Source organism: Nannospalax galili, unplaced genomic scaffold (genome assembly GCF_000622305.1).
Source record: "Nannospalax galili isolate Female #2095 unplaced genomic scaffold, S.galili_v1.0 scaffold891, whole genome shotgun sequence".
In the NCBI taxonomy this organism is placed as follows: domain Eukaryota; kingdom Metazoa; phylum Chordata; class Mammalia; order Rodentia; family Spalacidae; genus Nannospalax; species Nannospalax galili.
Genome location: NW_008330576.1, coordinates 331,921 through 357,978, shown reverse-complemented (window position 1 = coordinate 357,978; position 26,058 = coordinate 331,921). Strand labels below are relative to the sequence as shown.

Below are 26,058 nucleotides of genomic sequence, written 5' to 3'. Positions count from 1 at the left end.
GCAAGCAATATACTTATACACATAGAATAAAATACAATAAAATAATAAATTAAATATTTTAATAACAATTAAAAATAAAATAATGCAATGAATTTAATGTTTTCTAACATCATAGTTTGTGGTACTATTTAAGTTCTAAAAGAAACCCAACACAGGAAAAGAAAGTACTCAAGCAAAGATATATTTTATTGTAAATCTCTCTCTTTACAAACAATTATGCATTGAAAAGTTGTACTTTCAGTTTCTGTTTCATTAGTAATTTTTATTTTCTAGATGTTACATACAGAAAGTTAGAGGATGAGTAAGATTCCTCAGTCAGTGGAGCGATTTCATCAACACTCCAGGCTTCCTCAGACTCCTTTTTAAAGTATATTACAGGTAGGCATGGTAGCACACACTTGGAATCCCAGCACCCAGGAGGCTAAAGCAGGAAATATGTAAGTTCTAGGCCAGCCTGGGTATAGAGTAAAACTGTTTATAGATAAATAAATACTTAAAACATTACATAAATATACAGAAAATGCAAAATAAGTGTACGGCTCATCGACCTTTCTCAAAATGAACACGTTTTTACACTGATCCCACTAAGCAAGAAATAGAATGAACATTACTGAAATCCCCAAAGCCCCCATATACCTACCTGGTCAGTTCCCCCTTACCAAGTTTGACCGTTCTCTTGAACTCTAACACCATACACTAGTTTTGCCTGTTTTTATACTTTATGTGAACACAATCATGGAACGTGTACTCTTCTGTCTCTGGCTTCTTTTGTGTATGTTGTACATCATTATAGTCCACTCAGTCTATATAGTCTCAGAATAATAATATTCTGTTATCTGAATAGACAGCAACTACTTCCCCATTTTACTATTCACAGACATTGGGGTAGTTACCACTTTGGGACTATTAGCATTGCTAAGAATGTTCTTTTTTATGTTCTTTGATGACTGTATGTATACATTTCTCTTGGGTATGCTTCTGGGAGTAAACATAGAATGGGCACATAGTCATCCAGCTTAGTACTGCCAAATTCTTTTCTCGGCATCAATTAATACTATTACCAGTGTTCTGTATCCTTTCAGTACTCATTGTAGCTACAATGTGGACTATGGCTCTAACTCCATTGACCTAAAGCTATTTATGTTCAGCCCATTTTCCTTTTTATTATTGCATTTATTTGTTTATCTGTTCTTCGTGTGTCTATGTGTATGGGCACATGCCTGCCCTGGTGAATGTGTGGAGATCAGAGGACAGCTCATGGGAGTTGGTTTTCTCCTTCCACCATGTGAGTCCTAGGGGTTGAACTCAGGCCATCAGGCTTGGTGCAAGCATCTTTATCCACTGAGTCATTTCACTTACCCTGAACTATTTTCTTATTTTCATCCCCATTTTTATTGTGAAGCACATGTTCAATAGACCTACTTTTATTGTCTATTTATTCATAGAAATTCTTCATATATTCTAGATATATTTTCTACCAAATACATGTATTGCAAATACCTCTTTCTACTTTATGAGCTACATTTTTCACTTAAGTTTTATTTTGGGGGGGTTAAGACAGGGTCTCAGCATTGTATCCCTGGCCGGCCTGGAACTCACTGTGTAGACCAGACTAGTCTTGATCTCACAGAGATCCACCTGTCTTTGTTTCAGGAGTGCTGGGATTAAAGGTGCGTACCACCATGCCCAGCAAGTTTTGTTTTTTTTTTTAATATTGTATTATTTTTATTTTATGTGTATGAGTGTATTGCCTGCATATATGTGAATGCACCCATGTCCTGCAATGCCCCAGAGGTCAGAAAAGGGCTTCGGATTCCCCTGGAACTGGAGTTAAGGATGGTTCATAGCTGCCATGTGGGTGCTGGGAATTGAACCCAGGTCCTCTGCAAGAGCAACTAGTGCTCTTAACTACTGAGCCATCTCTCCACCCTGCAATTTTTAAATGTAATACAAATACAGAAAGCAGCATAAAATGCTTAAGCCACCGAGTTATTAATAAGCAAATACTCCAGAAAGGAAACAGAACCCTTGCTGGCCATCTCAGAAATCCTCCACCTACTTCTTATTACCTATATGCCATCACCCCATTCCTCAGATGGCCACTGTCCTAAATTTTTGTTAGTTATTTCCTTTGTTTTTTCTGGTGCTTGGGATTAAATGCAAGACCTTGCATATTCTAAACAGTCACTTTTACACTGAACTATGCCCCCAGACCCTACTATGAAAAAAATGAAGCAATATATTATTAGGCACACATATGTTAAAAACCAACAGCAGCAAGGCTGGAAAGATGACTTGCTGCTCTTCCAGAGGACCTGAGTTTGCTTCTTAGCAACCATATCCAGCAGCTCCCAATCGCCTGTGACTCTAGCTCGAGGGGATCTGATGCTCTCTTCTGGCTTCTACAGGCACTTGCACAAGTATGGCACATACACACAGACACACAGACATTTAAATGAAAACAGATCTTTAAAAATTAAAACCATATGTACATAAACCAAATTGCGTACATCTGTGTTGTTTTCCTCATTACATTTGGTCTACTCTTTGCTGCTCCCTGTGTTCTACTGCAGTTAGAGATTTATTCTTTTTATATATACCTTATGACTTTTTATGGAGTTTTGAAAGGACAAGTATATACAGCCTGCTTTGTGTGTCTGAGAGAGAGAGGCGGGGGTTTGGATGCATGGAGGCCAGAGGTTAACCTTATCTTCCTCACTGGCTATCCACCTTTATTTATTTATTATTTTTATTCTTTTGTTTGTATTTAGAGACAAGACCTCTCACTGAATCTAGAGCTCACCAGTTGGCTAGACTGGCTAGCCAGAGCGCTCCAGGGAACTGCCTGTTTCTACCTGCCCGGTGCTAGGATTATAGATGCTCTTAGCAGCAACTGTCTTTTTTTTTTTTTTTAATATGGATGCTGAGGATTCAAACGTAGGTCCTCAAGCTTGCATGGCAAGCAGTTCACCCACTTAGCCATCGCCCAAAAACACAACACACCAAAATTTACAAACTATGATGAAAGCAGTGCTAACTGGGAAATTTATAGCTGTGAATGCTGACATTGAAAAAGATAAAAGGGGCTGGCACTCAGCACTAGGTGCTTGCCTAGCACATGCAAGGCTCCAGAACCAACAAACCTTTAAAAATGAAGAAAGAAAGCTTGGTATAGTGACATGTACCTATATTTCCAGTTGTCTGGGAGTCTGAGACAGACAGGTCTTGAGCCTGGGGACTTGAGTACAGCCTGGGCCATGTGGAGAGATCCTTTCTCTAAAAAAGAAAGAAAAACGGGGTGTGGTGGCACACGCCTTTAATCCCAGCACTCCAGAGGCAGAAGCAGATGGATCTCTGTGAGATGGAGGCTAACCTGTCTACATAGCAAGTTCCAGGCCAGCTGGGGCTACAGGGAAATCCTGTCTCAAATAAGTAAATGGATGAATGAATGAATGCATGAATGAATGAATGAATAAATAAATAAATAAATAAATGAATAAATAAATAAGAAAAATGGGCTGGGAATATAACTCAGTGGTGGGATACGTGCACCACAAAAATGATAAATAACCTAAATTTCTCCCTTAAAAAATTGGGGTTGAGGGGCTGAAGAGATGACTCAGCAGTTAATGCTGGCTGCTCTTGCAGAGGACCAGGATTTGGTTCCCAGCACCCACATGGCTAACAGCCATACATAATTCCATCTCCATGGAGTCCAATGCCCTCTTCTGGCCTCCACAGGCATTGCATGACACAGATTCACTTACATGCTTGCAGGCAATACACTCATACATGTAATAAAAAAATAAAATATTTTTCTTAAACTGGGGTGGAGTTCTGGGGGGTGGGGGCACAAACTAAACCCGAGGTCAGCAGAAAGAAGGAGACACATAGTGGAGATAAATGAAATAGAAAACAAAAACAGCAAAAGCAGAATCAATGAAATCAGAAGTAGGGCTTGTTAGCTTTGCCAGGCATGAGGGAACGTGTCTGTAATCTCACATTTGGGATGCTGAGGCACAATCATTGTGAGTTGGAGGCCAGCCTAGGCTGTACAGTGAGACTCCACCTAAAAAAAAAAGTAGGGCTTTGTTTTGAGAGTTGGAATCTACAAAAATGATTAGTTAGCTAAACTGATGAAAACGGAAGAGTCAAATCACTAAGATCAGAAATGATTTTATTACAGGCCTCACAGAAATAAAAATATTAAAGTCGGGTGTGGTGGCACACGCCTGTAGTCCTAGCACTTGGGAGGCAGAGGCAGGCGGATCTCTGTGAGTTCAAGACCAGCCTGGTCTACATAGTGAGTTCCAGGCCAGCTGAGGCTACAGAGAGACCCTGTCTCAAAAAGACCAAAAAATATATTATGAAACTACTATGCACAATTGTATTGCAATAGATTGTATAACCTGGATGAAATAGGAAAAGTCCTAGAGATACATCAACTACTAAAACTGACTCAAGAAGAAATACAAACTCTGAATAGCCCTATAGATAGTACAGAGATTGAATCAATGTTGTTTAACTTTTAAAATTTTATTTTATTTTTTTATTTTTTTGTCTTCTTGAGACAGGGTCTCCTTGTAACCCCAGCTGTCCTGGAACTCACTATGTAGACCAGGCTGGCCTTGAACTCTCAAAGATCCACCTGCCTCTGCCTCCCAAGTGCTGGGATTAAAGGCATGTGCCACCACGCCCAGCTAAAATTTATTTTTATTTTATGTGTATGAGTGTTTTGCCTGCATGGTATGTAATTGCACTATGTGCCTGCAATGCCTATGGAGACCAGAAGATGGAGTCAGATCCCCTGAAACTGGGCTTACAGTCAGTTGTTAGCTGCCACACAAGTGATGGGAGCCAAGCTTGGGTCCTCTGCAGGAGCAGCCAGTGTTCCTAACCACTGAGCTATCTCTCCAGTCCCAGTAGTAAATTTTTTAAATAATAAAAATTAAAACTCAACAAAGTTAACCCAGGACCAGATGGTTTCACTGGTTAATTCTATCAAATCTTAATGAATTAATATTAATCCTTCCCAAATTCTTCCAGAAAATAGGAGAAGCACTTCTAAACTTTGTATATGAAGCGAGCATTCTCCTAATACTAAGGCTAAATAATTTTATAACACAAGAAAGCAAACCATTCTTGGTTTTCTTTTCACAAAGTAAAAAGACAAATCACAGAAAGGAAGGAAGCATTTGCAAATCCTTATCTTTATAAAGGTCTAGTATCCAAAATACGTAAAGAACTCTCGGAGCTTGAAGCAAAAAGATTAACAACCAATTTTTTACATGGACAAATATGGGGGTGCGTGCTCTTTCTGGGCGCTCGGGGTCCCCGCGCACACTCCTGGGATGGCACTCCCCTGCCGTGCGTCTGGAGGAAAACTGGTCTGGTCCCGTTGGCTTCTCCGTGTCTCTATGGGCCTCAGGCGTGGTGTGCGTGGATATCTCAGGGTCGCTCCGGGCCCCTGGATCTCAGGGCCCTGCCACACCTGGCTAGTCGAGGGCAGGTCTGGCCACAGGAGTCGCTGGCTGCGGCTGCAGATGCCCCGCAGGCTTTTCCCGGCAGCTCGAGTCCCGAGTCTCTGGTGTTGACAGCTTCCTCTGCTACTGAAGCATTGTTCAGCCGAAATCCCGTCTCTATTTCACCCGTGTACTATTCCTCAGGATGCGAGGTTCCTGGCCACAGAACCACGCAGGGAAGAGTAGGAGACAGCGAAAGCTAGAATGTCCGTAAGCCGGTCACGAGGGAGTGCGCCCCCTGGAGAGACTGGGCCGCCAGTAGTGACACAAGACTCAAGACTTAGTCTGTGTTACAGCTTTATTCTCTGAGACCCGGCTCCCTGTGTCCCAGCTCTCTGCGACCCAATTCTCTGACCATTAAGAGAAGACTAAGGCATTTATACCATGGGGGTAGTGGTAAAAGCTTTGGCTGTTAGATGCTTTGTGAGGCATTGTATTTACATATGGAAGTGGGTTTCTGCCAGACTGCTGTCTGCTAGGAAAAATTACAGGAAGGCAGTGTACCGGTTAGAGCCAAAGGCCATGTTTATGTTATGGCATTCGTGGCGGACACTTCAAAAGGAGAGACAGGAAAGATGCCAGGAAGACACCCCGCTATGAAAGGAGCCCGCAGCACATAATTCCCGAGCTGCATGAGCTGTCCGGTGTGAAGGGGCTTCGACTTTGCATAACAGAGGCTCCCAACAGACAAAAGTCTTAAATAGACTTTTATCCAAAGAAGACAGATAAATGTTCAGTACCTTCAGTCATTAGGAAGATTCAGATCAAAGCCACAATGAGATATAATTTCACACTAAGATTGATGTAGTTTTAAAAAGGACATTGCTAATGAGAATGCAAAATGATACAGCCACTGTGAAAACATTTTGGCACTTCCTCAAAAAGTTAAACATAGAATTATCATATGGCCAAACTCCTAGGTATATATTAATTCCACAAAGATTTGAAAACCAGGTGTTCAAACAAAAACCCATATATAAATGGTAGTAGAAGCCCTGTTTACAACAGCCACAGGTGGAAACAATCTGAACATCCACCCATCCACTGATGAATGAATAAGAACATTCAATCATGTAAAGGAATGAAGCACTGACCCTTGCTACAGTACACAGTATATATAGAACAAGGGCTAGCAAATGGCTCAGCAGGTAAAGCACTTGCTGCACAAGAATGAAGCCTGAGTTCAGATCTCCAGCACCCATGTAAAAAGCTTGGTTGTAGCTGTGTGTGCTTAGAACCCCAGTGCTGGATGGTTGAGACTGGAGGATCACTGAGATTTGCTGGCTGCCAGGATAGTTGAGAACTGGGGAGCTCCAGGTTCCAAGAGAGACCCTATCATCAGGGAATAAGGCAGAGAACAATAGAGGAATAGAGGAGGAATAGAGGAGGCCTCCTATGGCCTCCATACACACCATATCATTATGCTGGGCTGAGAGTGTAATCTCGTGGTTAGAGTACATACCTAGAATGAGTGAGAACCTGAGTTCAATTATCAGCACAACAACAACAACAAAAAACAACAAATCCCCCAGCCAAAAAAAATTACACATACCAAACACAAAAGATCACATATTTTATCATTGTTTATATAAAATATTCAACATAGGTAAATTATTAACATACAGAAAGCTCAGTGCTTGCTAGAGCATGTGAGAGAAGGGAAAACAAGGAATGATGGATACGGAGTTTCCTTTTGGGATGACAAAAATATTTTGGAAATAGATAATTGTTGTACAACATTGTAGATGTACTAAATGCCACTGGATTGTGCATTTTCAAATGGTTAATTTTCTGTTATTGGGTGCTACCTCAGTTTTGGAAGCCGTATGACTGCAGAGCCTAACAATGTTCTGCTTTGTGGAATGCTGTATTGTAGTGCTTTCTAGGACATGCTACTATTTGTTGAAGAGCCACCAAAAAAATGGTTTCAACATCAGCACCTGTGGGTCTGCTGCTGTACATAAACCTTCTGATGTCGCCTGTTCTAACATCCATACATTGTGGGCACAGAGATGAATAGCATAGGGGCAGTGCCCACAAGTTGCTCACACCTGCACCTCCACACATTTGTGTGTCAGAGCAAAATACAAGAGGCCACTGGCATGCTCTCCTTTTCACCTCCCAATCTTGTCACCCTGTCATGTACCTTATAAGCTTTTGTATGGAAAATCCAGCCCACACAGCTAAGTTCCATACATGTATACCAGTACACACAGCTTCACCTCATACCTCAAACCCACAGGTGTGCACACTGACAGTGGCATAGCCAGGGGTGATTCATCCTAGGAAAAGAGCTATAGAGGCCGTCACAATAGTCAAAGAATCTTTTGGGCAACAATTCTAGAAAACTGAAGAGAGCATAGGCTCTATGGAAGTTTGTCCCTTTGGTTCCATGACCTCCAACACAACTGGAAGGGAGCCAAAGTTGGAGGCTCCCAGCTCAGGCCTAGGGAAGAGTGGGCCATTTCCCAGGCCTGAGGATGGTAGTGGCCTCCTGTTCCTCCCTTATCCTATTTCATCTAAGATATGCCAAGTCTGTCTCTCTCCTGGAACTAGTAGGAAGAGCCAGGCCTGAAAGCACATCTCTTTCATCTCACAGATCACACCTCTACCAGAACTGACATCTTGGAGTCTTGGGGGTCCTGTGGGGCTTGTCGGAGCTGGCTGTACAGAATTTGTCACCAGATTCTATGAGTCTAGGCTCTGCTTCTTTTCAGACTTCTGTCAGAATTCTTTGAATGACCCCTCTGGTGCCCAGAGTTCCAAATGTTCGGTTCACTGCTCCCAGCACATATCATATCCGAGCACATACCCGCCTATGCATTTCTACTCTTTCCTGCATGCTAAGTCACGGGGTATGTAATCCATGGCACTGAGATAAGGCTTTAGAGTAGGAGAGCAATTTGTATGATGGGTAGAAATGTGCTTGAGAAGCACAGCAGACAGCTTCTGCTCCCTGGCCAGGAACTTGGTCAGGCGCAACATTATGAGGGAGTATGGTGGGACTTGAGGATCAGATCATGGGCAGACAAAAGCAAAGATTAACATAGGGGAATGAAATACTAAACATATGCATACAATTCTTAATTTGCATATCACCTCTATGAAGGGCGAAGAACTTAAAACAGATATAGATTTATTCTGAGGCCAAATTCTTGACGGTTGGTCCAGGTGTTACTCTATTGAGGGAGACTGGAGCTCAGAGGACTATGAACCTCTCTGGTACTCGTCAGTAGGACAATCAAGGAAATTCTTGATGCTTCATTCACAACTAAAAGTTTGTATTTTCCCCTACTTATGGGCTTAATTTCTCTTATATTCAGATTTATTCTAGCCAAGGTAATATGGCTAAAATCCTTTGCCTCGTAATCAAACTCCAACTTCATTGATAACTGTGATGGCTAATTCTGGGTGTCAACTTGACTGGATCTGGGATTAACTAAAATGAGAGAGATCTTCTTGATTGGATCATCTGAAGCTGAAAGGGCGTTACCTTCTGATGGCAGCCTGTATAAAAGACCAAGGCAGAGGAGAACACCAGGCTTCTTGCTGCTTGCCTTCTCTCTCATAGTGAGTTCGTCTTGCTGCTGTAGACTGAAGACTAGCTGATCTTTTGATATTTGTCAGACCTTCAGCACCAGATTGGGACTACTGAGACATCCAGCCTCGTGGACTGAGCGACTAAGGATTCTCAGCCTCTCCAGGGAGGTGCAGCCATTGTTGGACTACTCGGACTCTATCCTGTGAGCTAAGCTGATAAATTTCTATACATATATATTCATCCTACCTGTTCTGTTTCTTTGGAGAACCCTAATACAATAACTGTTTATTTTGCCCTCAATTTATGTCTAGATCTGCACTCACCTTTACTTGTTAAGATGCTTAAACTTGAGTCTTTAGGCCTTTGCTCCAGTGCCCCACAAGGTCTGTGCCCTTTATCCCCAATATCTGATTTCCTCAACCCTAGGTCCTACTTGTCTGGACAAAATATAGCCATTTTCTCTTTGAACATTGTCTATTAACCCACCGCTTCCTCCCCTTCCTTCCTTCCTTCCTTCCTTCTTTCCTTCCTTCCTTCCTTCCTCTTTTTATTTATTTTTTTTTGAGACAATTTCATACTGTAGCTCAGGCTAGCCAGAAGCTCGCTATGTAGCACAGTCTCGTCTCAAATCTGTGGCAATCCTACTACCTCAGCCTGCCAAGCACTGGAATTATAGACTTGAGCTCTCATACCATGCTTCAGTTTCTTTTCCTGAAACCCCTGCTGGACAGGCACTAGAGCCGCTCACTGTGGTGTCTCTTTCTACTTTTCTCATGTTTTCTAATGCCACAGCTTTCTTTGCTCTGGACATTTTTCTCCCTTTCTTGCTTTATAATGCTACTAAATTTTATTTATTTATTTATTTATTTGTGTGTGTGTGTGTGTGTGTGTGTGTGTGTGTGTGTGGACTGGAAGACAACCTTGGTGTCATCCTCAGGAATGCCATCTACCTCCTTTGAGACAGGGTTTCCCAGTGTGTTGGTACTCACTATTTAGGCTAGGGTGGCCAGCTAGCGAGTGCCAAAGACCCTCCTGTCTCTGCCTTTCTAGCACTGGGATTGAAAGCATGCATCCCTAAGCTCTGCTTTTTACCTAGGTGCTGGGGATCAAACTGCTTACATGGTATCCTACCCACTGAGCCATCCCTCCAACCCAATTTTTTTGGTTTCTTCATTATCTGTGAGTGAGGTGAGTTCTTCCTGAGACAGTTATTTGCAAGAGTCTTGTATGAAAGTAGAGGCAGGTCCATATTTGAGGCTCTTTTTTTGTCTTCCCCAACCTCCACGAAGCACTATGGGTTGCTTACCATGCAGAGGGTCTTCTCCACTCTAGCTCACTAGGAGACTGACTCTGCAAATGCAGCGCGTTTGTCCTCATTCAACTGCACTTTCCATGTCTTGAATCTTTGTCATAAGTGGGTCCAGGCAAGCTCTAGCTTCAGCCTGCTTGTCTGTTCTCATCGTTAAGTATTGACTGACAGGGTGAAGCACTATCTTTGGAAAACTGTCACTGTCTATGTAAGATCTGCATTCCTAGTCCCTGCTCACATTCTGTTTGACTTTGACTATATTCAGTAGTCTTTCCTGATAGGCTACAATCCAAGCTACTTCACATCTCTAGTTTCATTGCAAAGAGGCTGTCTGTTGTTTTGTTTTGTTTCTAATTTTTTTTTTTTGAGACAGGGTCTTCCTATAGCCCCAGCTGGCCCGAGACCCACTATATAGACCAGGCTGGCCTCAGTCTCACAGAGCGCCACCTTCCTCTGCCTCCCTAGTGCTGGGATTAAAGACCACGCCCGAATTGTTTCTAATTTTCTTTTTTATTCTTCCTGATCTTTGTTTTGGTGTGTGTGTGTGTTTGTGTGTGAGCTGTGTGTGTGTGTGTGTGTGTGTGTGTGTGTGTATGTGTGTGTGTGAAGCAGGGTCTCAATATGTAGCCCAGGCAAGCGTCAAACTCAAGATCTTCCTGCCCCTCCTGTGTGCTGGGATTACAGGCATATGCCAGCATACCTGTTTCTCTCCCCACTGTTTTTACTTTACAAAGAAGAGGGGGTTTGTGGGGTGGGGTTCGCCATTTTTATTACACCATTTAAAAACTAAAAAATTGCCACTGGCATTTTATTCAACATTTCTGTGTATTTAAAGAAAGATGTACATGTACATGTGTGTGCACATTATGCATTTTCTGTGTGTGTATGTGTGTGTGTGTGAGAGAGAGAGAGAGAGAGAGAGAGAGAGAGAGAGAGATTTCAATTGATTGCCCCATCTTGACAAGACTGAGAAATGAACTTGCAGCCATAATCTATGTGGGTGACATTTCTCAAATAATACAAATTTATAAATTGAATTTCTTTCTAGCCCATAGGAAGGGGGACTCAAAGTTAGTATTTAGCAATGTTATAGAAAATTCTATGTGCTATTCTTTGCACACCTGATTTTTAAAAATATTTTATTTATTATTTTTATTTTATGTGTATGCGTGTATTGCCTGCATGTAGGTAAGTGCACCTGTGTCATGCAGTGCCTGCAGAGGACAGAAGAGGTTGTTGGATCCCCTGAAACTGACAGTTGTTAGCTGCCAACTAGCAACTAGAGGGTGCTTGGATTCGAACCCAGGTCTTCTGCAAGGTCAGTGTTCTTAACCGCTGAACCATCTCTCCAGCCCCATACCTGATTTTTTAAAAAATATTTATCTTCAATGCCTACTAAATGTGTTAATCAAAATAACTGTCATTCCCACAGTCCAAACTAAACATCAGGCCTACACACACTATGTGGCTTCCACTCCCTTTCCCAAGCCACAGGTGGGCTTCTCACCCATTCCATAGGCTGTCCAGCAACCCCAAGTATGACCCAATGCAAAAAGATGAGCTGGGCAAACTAGAGCCTCTCATGAATTCGAATCTGGAAATAAAAGAATCAGGAAACTGGAGCCAGACGTGGTGGCGCATGTCTTTAATCCCATCACTTGTTTGGCAGAGGCAGATGGATCTCTGTGAGTTTGAGGCCAGCTTGGTCCACATAGCGAGATCCAGGCCAGCTGGGACTAAAGGGGGACCTGTCTCAAAAAGACCAAAAAGTTTTTTAAAAAATCAGGAAACTGACAATAGCTTGAAGATGCCATGCAATACAGGGGCATGGAAGATCACCGTGTAGACAGTCACAAAGAAACAGGATCTGACAGGTGAATTTTAAATAAAAAGCAGAAAAGATGGAGAGATGAAGGTAGAGTTAGTTTATTGGTAGAGAGAAGGACTGGAGAGATGACTCAGGAGTTAAGAGTATTTACTGTTACATCAGAGGATCAGAGTTCAAATTCCAGCACCTACATCTGGTGGCTTACAAAGGCCTGTAGCTCCAACTCCAAAGGATCTGACACCCTCTTCTGGCCTCTGTGGGTACCCCACACACACATGCACATACACATACTCATGTGCATAAACACAAATGTGGAAAGTGGCTGTGTTACATTAAACACCCATCCTTTCATTCTTCCTGGATTCCTTCATTATTTTGAGACAGGATCTCCCTATTAACCGCAGCTTGCCTAGAACTCACTATGTAGACCAGTCTGGCCTTGATCTCACAGAGTGCTGGGATTAAAACCATGTGCCACCATGCCCAGCTCTTTGTGGATTCTCATGCCTAACATGATACCTTGTTGTAGTAAGGGCTCAGCAAGTGAGATGAAGGAATGAGAATTTATCCTGACAAGGTTAAGGTGGCCTGCTGGAATTTCTGCTCTTTAATGGACTTACCACCCCAGCATACTGCAGAATGTTCTCTTGCAGTGGTGGAGTAGAATTTGCTACACATTTAATGGCATTCTTGATCTTCATCCTCCCAAACTTATTTAATCTGTGCTTTGGCCCTTAAGATACACTATGGCCCTAGTTCTTCCTAGCGCTTGTGACCACTACCTTGTCTTGGCTAGTTTCTCTTCCTCTTCTTAATCTAAGTATCTTCCAGTTTTCTTCTAGCTCTGTACTCTCTTCTTACCAAACGAATGATCCTCTCATGATTTCATATACAGCCTCTACATAGGCAAATCCCAAATCTGAGCCTATGACTGTGTCCTTGAGAACCAAAATTAAACTGAGCATGCTGGCTGGTCTGTGGTAATCCTGGTACTTGGGATACTGAGCCAGGAATGTTGCCTTGAGTTCCAGGCCAGCCTGGGCTACAGAAACCCTGTATCAAAGCAAAACAACACACACACACACACACACACACACACACAGACACACACACACACATGGGGGGGAGAGAACAAGATGAAAGTCAACATTACTGAAACAGAAATCATATTTTTTCCCAAATAAAGCATTTTTCTCTCTCCCTCTCCTTTTCCCCCACCCCTAACCAGAGTCTCAGGGCTTAAGTGATACTCAACCTCAACCTCAGCCTCCTTAATTCCTTGGAACTGCTGTATCACCCTCAGTCCATTCTAGTTCCTTCTCTGGACTTCCCTGTTCCTGTTCATTGTACTACCAGTGTCCCAGTTTTGAAATCTGAGTTATCTTTAAATGTTCTCTTTTCTCTCCCCTGCCATCTATGCAGTTACAAGTCTCGCTAATGATGATGATTACCAACATTTTTCTGCTTCCAAAATCTTATGTCACTCTAGTAGCCTACTAAAATCAATTTCAAACTTGATGTAGGGGATCACAGATTAGAGGCCAGTCTGGACTATATAATAAGACCCCATCTCAAAAAAATTCCTTTCTTTAAGGGATCCAGAATTCAGAATTCTCTACATATTGAAATTTCATAATCTGGTCACATTTCTCATGGTTCTATTAGAAACTGAAAATTTTAAATTTACAATCATTTACATATTAATAATTATTTAATTTAATTAACCAAAAATTTCAAGAAGAAGCTGGGTGTGGTGGTGCATGCTTTTAGTCCCAGCACTCGGGAGGCAGAGGTAGGCAGATCTCTGTGAGTTCAAGGCCACTCTGGTCTGCATAGTGAGTTCAAGTCAGCTGGGACTACAGGGAGACCCTGTCTCAAAAAAACAAAAAAAAAAATTTCAAGAAGAGTACTTTGTATTTTTTTTTTTTTTTATGTCGGAGTAAGTGGACAATTCTGTGAAAACAAAGAGGAAAAATATTCTGGATTTCCTTCATTCTCTCAACAGTGTGGTGGCACAAGCCTTTAACCCCAGCCTATGAGTTTGAGGCTAACCTGGTCTACCTAGTGAGTTCCAGGCCAGCCAGTGATACATAGTGAGACCCTGTCTCAGAAACAAGCAAACAAAACAAAACAAAAGCATTTTGCATAGTGGAGTGCACCTTTGTATTCTCAGCACTTGGGAGATGGAGGAGGAGGAAGACTAAAGAGGAGGGAGGTGAAGGAAGGAGAGGAGGAGGAACAATAAGAGAATTGACCTTAAGAGCAGAGAACGACAACTCACCTAGAGACAAGCCATATGTTATAGCTGCTCAACCTATAGGAAAAAGCACACTCTTGCTTACTGAGTTCTGCCTTTTTCACAGGTGTAGGGAAGAAAGGTTCTGAACATGATTTTTCAGGGCTTCTTGGCATTGAGGTGATCTTAAGTCATTTGTTTCTCTATTTTCCAGCCTCTACATGAACATTGAAAATAATGGGAAGCTTACTATCATACCGTTTTTTACTATTATGGAAAAGAATCTCTTTTTCCTGACTTTGATGGTGCATGCCTTTAGTCCCAGCACTTGGGAAACAGAGTCAGGCAGATCTTTGTGAGATCGAGGACAGCCTTGTCCTATATCAAGTTCCAGGCCAGCTGAGGCTACAAAGGAGACCTTGTCTTTAAAAAAATGTAGATAAAGGCAATAGTGTTTGTTATTTCTTACAGAAACTATAAACAAAATATTTATAACCCAGTTTTCTCTGATAGCTAAAGACAGAGAAGAATATGAACAAACCTAAAGTTCCTATAGTAAAGCAAATTAGAACCTCGTCATACTAATTAATGCACAAATGATGAAATTGAACTTCAGTCTGGTTGTGGTGGCACAGGCCTATAATCCCAGCATTCAGGAGGTAGAAGCAGGAAGATCTTGAGTTCCAGGCCAGCCTGGGCTACATAGGGATATCTGTCTCAAAAAAATAACCTCCTTGGGCTGGAGAGGTGGCTTTGTGGTTAAAAGCACTGGCTGCTCTTGCAGAAGACCCAGGTTTGAATCCCAGCACCCACATGGAGGCTACCAACTGTCTATAACTCCAGTTCCAGGGGATCTGACAGCCTCTTCTAACCTCCATGGGCATTGCACGACACAGGTGTACTTACATGCAGGCAATACACTCATACACATAAAATTAAAAATAATAAATAAAATATTTTTTAAAAACTTCCCTTAACAAAACAAAACAGAAAATAATAAACTTTATAAGAAGCAAAATCATAAGAAATGAAAATTGGTGGAAATAACAATAACTTAGCATAAGAGTATGTCAAGATTTCTCGATGAGCTTAGTGGGCTTTAAATCTTGTAGTAAATCAACATTTTCTTTTGTCTCTCTGACAATCAAGAAAATACCTACGTTTGAAAGACTATAACTTCTTTACTTTAACTCTAAGGGTGCTTAAAACAAGGAACTCAATTTAAAATGTTTAACTGGACAGGTGAGATGATTCAGCAGGTAAAGGCACATGTTGCCAAGGCTGACAATCTGAGTTTGATTCTTGGTGGAAAGAGAGAATAGACTCCTGCAAGTTGTCCTCTGGCCTACAAATATGTGTGTGCCATAGCAGGCACAGACACACACACACGCACACACACACACACACACACACACACACACACAAATAAATAAATAATAAATGTAATAAAAGTGTTTAACTGCATCTGTTATAAAATATTGACTGTGATATCATGGAAAAATTAAGTTATAATTAATCATTTTCACCTAACACTAATAAAGTTATTATGTTAATAAAGAAGGTTAACTTTTATGTAACATTTATTTTAATTTTTTCAAAAAGTTTTGCTGGATTTCCTTACTTTCTCACCCACCTTTCTGATCTAAATTCTGTTACTCCAAAAGCCTAGAGAGAATATAGAAAGTACAGTCCATACCCAGTTCTCCCTGCCCCTGGAAAATCTGTGGCATTGTTAAGAATAACTCACCTCCATGATGCTTGATCATCAGACTACCAGGGGGCAGAGACAAGCCACTTGGATCAGCTCAGTGGACCCAGGGTGACTGCAGACCAGGAGTCCTGGGCAGGTTAGTTTACTAAGGATGAGCTCAGAGCCCATGAGCAGAGGAGGAAAAGTTCAGGAGCTGGAGAAAAGAGGCAAGGTCACAGCCAGGTCTGGCAGATTCCGTGACAGTTTGTCAGTTGCTTTGATCATATTCACTTAAGAGAAAAAGAAACCCTGATTGGATTGGAATGACCTACCTACCCCTTTTGTTTCATGTTTTTATTGGAGGGGAGGGTTCTTTTAAATTTCAGGTAATAATCTAATTATTTAAATTTTTATTTTTTATTTATGTGTATGTGTGTATGCCATGTGTGTGCAGTTTCTTGCAGAGGCAGAAGAGTATGTCAGATTCCCTGGAGTCAGAGTTACAGAGTTGTGGGCCGCTTGATGTGGGTGCTGGAAACTGAACTCAGGTCCTCTGGAAGAGCAGCAAGTATTCTTAACTGCTGAGCCATCTTTCCAGTCCTGGTTATTTAATTTTAAGGTTCCTAGATCTCCACTTCTGAGGCTGCTCTTTAAAAGAGAAAATAAACGCCATCAGCTATAAGTCTAACACTTGAAAAAATAACCATTTCTCCTCATCAAGGCCCCATCACATCAAGACAGCTGAGAGCCTGTTTCACCTCTCACCTTCCTTTTGTCTGTTCAAACAGCCCTGAGAAAGTAGCAAAGGCCTGCAAAACCCAGACCGCAAGGAAGCGGAATGAGATGCTTATCACATAGCTGCCTTGAGCAGTTTTAGCTCAGAGATTTCAGACCTACATTATGCTCGTAACTCAATGTATTTTCTTGAGTGCACAGCTCCTGCCTGGCTATCTAGCCTTAACACAACTTTCCCACCAGAGTTCTGGAGTGCCCAAATGTGCTGTGCTTCTGTGGCTTTGCACAGGCTGCCCCTCTGCTAGGGGCTTGTTCTCTCTCCCAAGAAAGTTACTGAGACTTTAGAACTAGCTCTTCTGCTTCAGCAGCACCTTGCAGATGTTTCTATCATAGCTTTGATAGCTGCATTATTCTTTAATTAAGCCTGTTTGTTTTCATATCTCTCAAACTGAGCTCAGGCCCACCACACTATCAAAATTTAATGAGTGCTGGCTAAGTGAGTGAGCAGTACCTGGTGACAGCCTATGCACTCTCTTTTCTGTTTGCTTATTTGTTTTTCTTACATTTAATTTTGGCAGTTTGAGGATTGAACAACTGCTGCTTCTGTGGAAAGGGAAGAGTGGTTTTCTCAGTAAAGGCACTGTGCCCAGCAGGGAACCTAAGGGATATAGGTGACTAGCTGCCTTTGCCTGTCACACCATGCCAGCAGCTCCTCCGGTCTCCCTATAATCAGTGATACTGGTAGAGCTACACCTGGGGCCACACATCATCATTATGCAGAAGGGAATGTAAGCCATAGGAGCTTCCTCTCTGCTGAGAGGAGGAAAGGTCTCCTCTCAGTGCTACCTGATTAATGTTTTCCACACCATGAGGGCTGTGTCAGAAGTATCTGTAAGTAGTCCTGGACAATGCAACAAAAAAGTTTTCTCAACTGCAGAATGCTCAGTTGAGAAATGATATTTGTACATCACACCCTTCCCCTAGCTCAGGGACCATTGTGGAAGAAGGGGAGGAAAGACCCAAAGGTGGCCAATGACTACAACAAAATAGTTTTCTGGATACAATAGGGCAGTTGCATATATGAACTCAGTGGTGGTGAGAGCATGCACAAGACCTGCCCAAGCTCAAGTCAGACAAAGATCTCAGCATGTACAGAAGAGGTAGGCATGATGTCCCACCCTAGCTGAGGAGCTGTTGACAATGATAGCTGCTGGTGGGTCAACCACGATCTAATGGATGGCCACACGCCCAGGATTAAGTATATGGGTAGCACAAATTGAACTTGATGCGTTTACAAAAATGAGGACACAAAATTGAGTGGGATGGAAAGAGGAGTGGATCTGAGAGAAGTTGGGGAGTGGAGGTGAAGAGGATGAAAATAGATTATGAAATTCAAAAAAATTAATAAAATATTTTAAAGATTTTCTCAATTCAGAATTTGATCTGCATACCATGAAACCAGACTATGAAATTAAAGACGTAGGGAAAAGAACACACAAGGCTGAATTTATATATATATATATATATATATATCTTTTTTTTGAAACAGGGTCTCCCTGTAGCTCCAGCTGGCCTGGAACTCACTATGTAGACCAGGCTGGCCTGGAACTCACAGAGATCCACCTGCCTCTGCCTCCCAAGTGCTGGGACAACAGGAGTGCATCACCACACCTGGCCAAGGCTGACTTTTGAAATACTATGCACTGCTGACATAAAATGCTGTACACTGCTGGGCAAGGTAGTATACACTGTAAGACAAGCACTTGAGAGACAGGCAAGAAAATTACAAGTTCATGTCCAGTCTCCTATATAGTGAGACCTTATTTCAAAAAGTCTTCAAAAAAAACTAAACCCACAAAGCTATGTACTAATAAATATCCAAACCTATTAGCAGTATGGCTCCTAACTCTGAACAGTTGTTTAGAATTACCCAGTGGGAAGCGGAGCATGGTGGCTCACACATAACCCAAGCACTTGGAAGATGGATGCAGGAGTATCACAGTGAGTTGAAGACCAGCCTGGCCTAAGACCTGTTTTAAAAAAAAAAGAATCTGCTGGGCATTGTGGCACACATCTTTAATCATTTGGGAGGCAAAGGCAGGTGGATCTCTTTAAATTTGATGATAGCCTGGTCTACATAGTGAGTTCCAGGCTAGCCAGGGCTACATAGTGAAATTCTCTCTTAAAAAGTCTGGGGAGATGGCTCAATGGGGAAAGTGTTTGCCATGAAAGCATAAGGGTTTGAGTTTGAATCCCCGGAACCCACAAGAAGCCAGGTACAGTAGCTCATTTGTAACCCCAGTGCTTCTACCGGAGATGGAAAATGGAGAGAAGAAAGCCCCCAGAAGCCTATGGGCCAGCCAGCCTCCAAAAAAAGAAAGAAAGAAAAGGAGAGAGAGAGAGAGAGAGAGAGAGAGAGAGAGAAACTGGTTCAAACAAGGTGGAAAGTATGGATCAATACCCAAGGTTGTCTTCTGACCTGTACGTGTGTGTGTGTGTGTGTGTGTGTGTGTGTGTGTGTGTGTGTGTGTGTCGGTCATACACACACACCATATACACATTCACAAAAATTTAAAAATCCACTCCCAAACCCCACTACCCAGTGGGACCCACCCCTGCCCATGAGCTTCAGAGTCAAACCCAGCCAGAGTACTGGAGCAGTCCAGAACTGCAGGGCACCACCAGGGTAGGGCTTGCAGGCCAAGACCTGCTCCTCTCTGAGCTGTTCCTTGGTGCTCAGTATCCATCAGGCTGCCGGGAAAGCTGGAAGAAGCCAGCAGGTCAGAAGCACCGGAAGAGTGGATGTGGCTGCTCTGCTTTCAGAGGGACACTACTGGCTTAGAGATGTCAGGAAGCTAATGTCATTGAAACTGTACTCTGTTAACACTCCTTAACTGTCCCACTGTGCACATTTTAATAGGATTTAATTGATACCATTAAGGAAACAACCTGAAAGCTTATCAGTGGTAGTTTTAGTTTTTTTTCTGGCAGGTGCACTTAACATTTGCATGAAGAATGAATTCAGTGAAGGCCAGGGATTACAAAAAAATCCAGTCTTTCCTTAAGGTTGGGTCTGACTCCTTTACTTTATCTTTCATGACCACATTCTTGAACTAGAGAGAACCCAGTCATGTGATAGCTCAAGACACTCAATTTTCATTCTCTGCTGTGTAACCTCAGTGAACATCAGGAAAAGATGAATGTAATTCACCAGAGTATTCGCTGTGTGGCCAAAGCTAGATGGGGCACTGAGTAGGAAGTATGATTGTCTACTTTCAGTCTGGCCAAATGAGCTTCCACTTTCCCCCAAAAGTACCCAAAGCTAAATGTTGACTGCCACAGCTGTTCCTGGAACACTCTGGGGATACAGTTGTTGGCACTGCAGGCCAAAATCATCTCCCAAAACTCAAAAACTATTGCAACCATGCCCAAACCAAGCCAAGGGCAGTATTGCACCAGTGAGAACCAAATTCCTCAGAAAAATGTTGATCTTTCTAATAAACTTCATAGAATTGCTCTATTTTGACAGGAATATCCACACCATTATCTAATTCTACCTCCTCTACCACCCCAAACTTTCCAACTATCTTTAGCCTTTGTGGAAATCATGCTGAATCCTTAATCTTCCTCTAGAGGTCCTCCTCAGAGCCTGTTGTGGCTCCACAGCATCTATAGAATAAGATCTATGCTCTATCCCACATACACTACTCATAATTTGTCCATAATCTACTTTTGTATCTTTAATTCTCACCTTTTCATACAGCCATACACAGCAGTCAGGGCAAATTGCTCACATTAACGTACTTTGTGGCTCCCTTTGACTTTTTAAAAATCCATTTTATTTATATGTTGGTGGGAGAGGTGGAGGTCAGAGGACAAACCTGCAGAAGTTGGTTCTCTCCTTCATGTGGGTTACAAGAATCAAACTTGGGTCATCAGGCTTGAGGCAAAGACCTTTACCTACTGAGCCACATCACCAGCCCCTCCCTTCAACTTTCGTTCTTCTATCCTCTTGAGTTCCTAGTCTTGCCCAAGTGTTTACTTTGATTGCAAGTGGTGTGTGTCATTCCTCAGTACTATTCCTAGAACATAGCTATTTGGTCTTTCTTTTTTTCTTATATTTACTTATTTGTGGAAGGGAGAGCTGTGTGCCACATTGTGCATGTGAAGGTGGGAGGACAAGCTGGAGGAGTCAGTTCTCTTCACCATGTGGATACAAGGGATCAAACTCAGGTTTTCAGACTTGACAGCAAAATCCTTACCGTTTGAGCCATCTCCCCAGCCCAATAGCTACTGTTTAATAGGGAAAATGTATATTCAAACCTTTTTTGTTTTTGGTCTTTTTGAGACAGGGTCTCCCTGTAGCCCCAGCTGTCCTGGAACTCTCTATGTAGTCTGGGCTGGCCTTGAACTCAGAGATCCGTCTGCCTCTGCCTCCTGAGTGCTGGGACTAAAGGCATGCACCACTATGCCTGGCCCATCAAAACTTTTCGTTATGTATTTAAACAAAGTTTAGAAACCATTACACTTGAAACTGTGTGTATCACTATTCTATGTCCTAGTGGTAGTGAGAGAAGTAAACACCAAGAGGCATTCCCATGAAGAGAAATACAACCTATTTAAACGCCAACAAAATAGTCCAGATAGCATTTTTTTTTTTCAGTTGCTAAAATAGGACTAGCAAGATGGCTCATGGGATTAAGGTGCTTGCTGCCAAGCCTGACAACCTGAGTTTGGTCCCTAGGACCCACATGGTAGAAGGAGAGAACTGACTCTGAAAGTTGTCTCTGACCTCCACAGCCGTGCCCAGGAAGGTGCGCGCGCGCTGTGCAAACACACACACACACACACACACACACACACAAATAAATGTAATTTAAAAATTAAAAATAAAGGGACTGGAGAAATGGCTTAGCAGACTCTTACAGAGGACCCAGGTTCAATACCCAGAACCCACATGATGACTTAACAACCTTCCTAAAGGACCTGACATCTTCTTCTGGCCTCTGTGGGCACTGCATGCAAGTAGTGCACCTACACACATGTAGCCAAAATATACATATTAAATAAATAATAAATAAATAAATAAACAAACAAACATGAGCTGGGAGAAGCCATGTGTGGTGGCACACACTTTTAATCCCAGCACTCAGGAGGCAGAGGCAGGTGTATCTCTGTAAGAAGGAGGCCAGCCTCCGTCTATATAATGAGTTCCAGGCCAGGAGGGGCTACAGGGAGACCCTATCTCAAACCTCCCTCCCCCCATAATAAATAAAAAATAAAGTACTGAAGAGTGGCTCAGCAGTTGAGCATGCTTACTGCTCTATCAAAGGATGGGAATTTGGATCCTAGCAAATCCACATCAGGCAGCTCACAAATGACTATAACTCCAGTTTCAAGGGATCCAATGCCCCCTTATGGCCTCCATAGGCACCTGCATAAACACACACAAACAAATATGATTTTTAAGATGTAAAATATATGAATTGCTAGATCTGGGTTTGAGGCTAGCCTGATCTACACAGTGGTCTAGAGACTGCTGTGAGGAACTCAAGAAGCACTATAGTCTTGAAAAGTAAAGACGGAGATGCACAAGATAGTATGTACCTGTACTCCCAAGATGGGGTTGGGGGCAGGGGAATGTTGCACAGATAGGAGGATCAGTGATTCATGCCCAGCCTTGGCTACATGAAACACTGTCTCAAAAATAAAAACAAACAGACCACACAGGCCTCTCTCCAACCCGAAGGCCTCTCTGAGATAAGTCCATCGTGCCCTCTGTGCCTTGACTCCCCCAGCCTCATTCACCCTCCCAGCTCCCCCACCTGTCTCTCCTCCTAGCCTGGGTACTGTCCCATTCCTTGTCTTGGTGCCCCAGACAAGGGGTTCCTTGGGGAACCACCACTGCTTCCTGATCCTTTGCATCCAGAACAACTCAGTTCCTTCTTGGGTCCCCAGGAGCACTCTAGGCCTGGCCCCGCACTCACCTCCCTCTACTTCCCTGGGCCTGCACGACCGGCCAGAGTCTTTCCTGGACACAGGGGCTGACCTTTCCTCTTCCTGATCCTTTCAATCCAGAACAACCCAGCTCCTCAGTGTAGTCCACAGGAGCCCTTGGGGCTGCTTCCCGCCCCCATCTTCCTTTGTATCTCTGGGTGGCAGGGCCTCCAGCTTCCCTAGACCAGCAACTATCCTGGGCCAGGCTCCCAAGCCAGTCCGACCCCGAAATTCCTGAGGCCAAAATCTTCCTGGAGGGATCCAGACCTTAGGAGAGAGCCTGAGAGCATCTGATCCATATCTGACTTGGGCCTCTGTGGGAACTCCTGAAGACAAAAGCAATCTGGCCACTCCAATATAAAATCAAAAGAGAGAACTGGAAGCTTAGAGGAACCAGCATTCCAGCTCTCCAAAAAGTAAACCACAAAGACACATAAAGTTCAATAAAAGAAGCAGAACTAAACTTGAAGTCCCAAGTATCACACAAGAGACAGAAACTACAAAAGAAATTCACATGCCAAAATCACAGAGAAAAAATAATAACATGAAAAACCAAAGTAACATATCCCCACCAAATACCAATAATCCTCTAGAGGAGTACAATGAGAATCTCCCAGAGATAATGCAGGCCATGGAATTCAAAAGTACAATTAAAAACATGATAAAAAGGATTCAGTGAATTTAAAGAACACACAAAGAAATCAAAGAACTGAAGAAAGATAGAGATAAACTTCCAAATGAATTCAGAAAAGAGAAATATTGAAGATTACTCAGGCTGAAATGAAGAAGGAAGTGAAACACTCAATAAGCCAATTAAAAACAACAGGAGAAAGCCTCACCAATAGGATGAATGAAATGGAAAACAGAGTATCAAGACTGGAAGATAAAGTGGATGAACTAGATCACTCAAGCAAAGATTAGGAAAAATTTAAAAAACAGCAAGAATGGAATATGCAGGGAACTGTGTGACACCATAAAAAGAACAAACTTACGAATCATAGGTATACAGGAAGGAGAAGAATCCCAAGATAATGGCATGGACCAGATCTGCAACAATGGCATGGACCAGATCTTCAACAGAATCGTGGAAGAAAATTTCCCAAATTAAAGAAAGACATGCTATACAAATACAAGAAGCAAAGACTCTCCAGAGCACATCATAGTAAAAACACTAAATGTACAAAACAAAGAGACAATACTGAAAGCTGCAAAAGAGAAACAATGAGTCACATATAAAGGAAAACCCATTAGGATTACAGCTGAGTTTTCAGTGGAAACTATGAAAGCCAGAAGAGCCTGGATCAAAGCATTCCCAGTTTTAAATGACCACAGATGCCAACCCAGATTACTATGCCCAGCCAAAATGTCTATTATAGTCAAAGGGGAAAGAATAATCTTCCATGATATAAATAAGCTGAAGGAATTCATGTCCATAAAACCAGCCCTTCAGAGAGTTCTGGAAGCAATATGAAGAGCTGAAGAAAGGAACGACTATACCGAGTCATTGCAGAAAGAAATTCAATGAAGGTATAACTGTGGAAAAGTACACTATATCAAGAATGTCAACAGAAATAAAAATGACAGAATTCAATACTCATCTTTCACTAATAACTTTAAATATTAATGGACTGAACTCCCCAGTCAAAAGACACAGACTAGATTAATGGATTAAAAAACAAAACCCGACCGCTGCCTCCGCTACTCCAGCCGTCGCCTCCGCTGCCGCCACCGCCACTGTCGCGGCTTGTGATTCCTAAAATGGCTCTGCTGGATCTGGACAAGTATGTGGAGATAGTGCAGCTGTGCAAGTACCTTCCCGAGAACGACCTGAAGCGGCTGTGTGACTATGTCTGTGATCTTCTCTTGGAAGAGTCAAATGTTCAGCCAGTATCAACACCAGTAACAGTGTGTGGGGACATACATGGACAGTTTTATGGTCTTTGTGAATTATTCAGAACTGGAGGTCAGGTTCCTGACACAAACTACATATTTATGGGTGATTTTGTAGACAGAGGTTACTATAGTGTGGAGACCTTCACTTACCTTCTTGCACTAAAGGCTAAATGGCCCGATCATATTACACTTTTAAGAGGAAATCATGAGAGTAGACAGATAACACAGGTGTATGGATTTTATGATGAGTGCCAAACCAAATATGGAAATGCTAATGCCTGGAGATATTGTACCAAAATTTTTGATATGCTCACAGTAGCAGCTTTAATAGATGAGCAGATTTTGTGTGTTCATGGCGGCTTATCTCCTGATATCAAAACACTGGATCAAATTCGAACCATTGAGCGGAATCAGGAAATTCCTCACAAAGGAGCTTTCTGTGACCTGGTGTGGTCAAATCCTGAATGTGGAGAGTGGGCCCATGCGGGAGTGCCCAAGATGGTGCCCCGGGCACCCTGCCAAGCCCCATGATGAGTTAATGGCGCATGAGCAGCAGTGAAGGAAAACGTGGCTGCTGGCACAAGGGCTCGGGGACAGAGTGTCCCGACCAATCCTGTCTAGCGATCTGGCTTGTGTATCCTACGGAATGTGGTGTGATTGGAGGGAGAAGGAGATAAAAGGGGATGGAACCGGGCAATTAAAAAAAAAAGAAAAGAGAAGAAGTTTGAACCTGCCGTTGGTGGTCGTTTTTACTGGGCTCTGCTGGACAGAGCCCGGGGAAGCCCCAGTTGGTGGCCCATTCGGGATCCTCTCATTCTCTCTTTTACTTTCGCTTTTGCTTTCTTTTCACTTTCGCTTTTGCTTTTGCTTTCACTTTAGCTTCTTCCTTCATGGATAGTTTTTTTGTTTTAGTGTTTTTCCTTGCCACCACCATTGTTTTCTTTTTGTTGCTGTTTTTGCTCGTGGTCCCTTCCTGTTGTTCAGAGTGCAAAGTGTGACTGTAATACGTTAAGTAAAAGAAAAACGAAAGGTAAGGTTTGTTAGCAATTTAAAGTGCCCGGTTTATAGGGACGGAGAAGCTCCTGGGGGGGAAAAAAAAGAGACAGGACGAAGCATATATTCACATAAGGAAAAACATGGGAAACTTACAAGCTAAGCCTAAGGTACAAAAGGCTCTGATTCAGTTGCTGAAAACCTGTGGAATAAAATTAAAGGACTCCACAGTGGAAACATTCCTTGAGGCAGTCAGGGAAGTGGCTCCTTGGTTTGTAGAGGAGGGCTACGTTAACAAGGAGTCATGGGAAAAA

At 42.5% G+C, this 26,058-nt stretch overlaps 2 protein-coding genes across 2 annotated transcripts in view; one reads left to right on the top strand and one right to left on the bottom strand.

Moving 5' to 3' along the window:
• Trim69 (tripartite motif containing 69) overlaps nt 1-16,371 on the bottom strand; it is a 28,680-nt gene extending 12,309 nt beyond the window's left edge. Inside the window, exon 1 of the mRNA XM_008849159.1 lies at nt 16,184-16,371. Within this exon, the coding sequence (XP_008847381.1) occupies nt 16,184-16,189 (6 nt within the window). The 5' untranslated portion in view covers nt 16,190-16,371. The remainder of the gene's footprint in view (nt 1-16,183) is intronic.
• Nucleotides 16,372-24,550: 8,179 nt separating this feature from the next.
• The window catches only part of LOC103746870 (serine/threonine-protein phosphatase 6 catalytic subunit-like), a 6,160-nt gene continuing 4,652 nt past the window's right edge, over nt 24,551-26,058 (top strand). The window contains 1 exon segment of the mRNA XM_008849152.3: nt 24,551-25,217. Within this exon segment, the coding sequence (XP_008847374.1) occupies nt 24,617-25,217 (601 nt within the window). The 5' untranslated portion in view covers nt 24,551-24,616.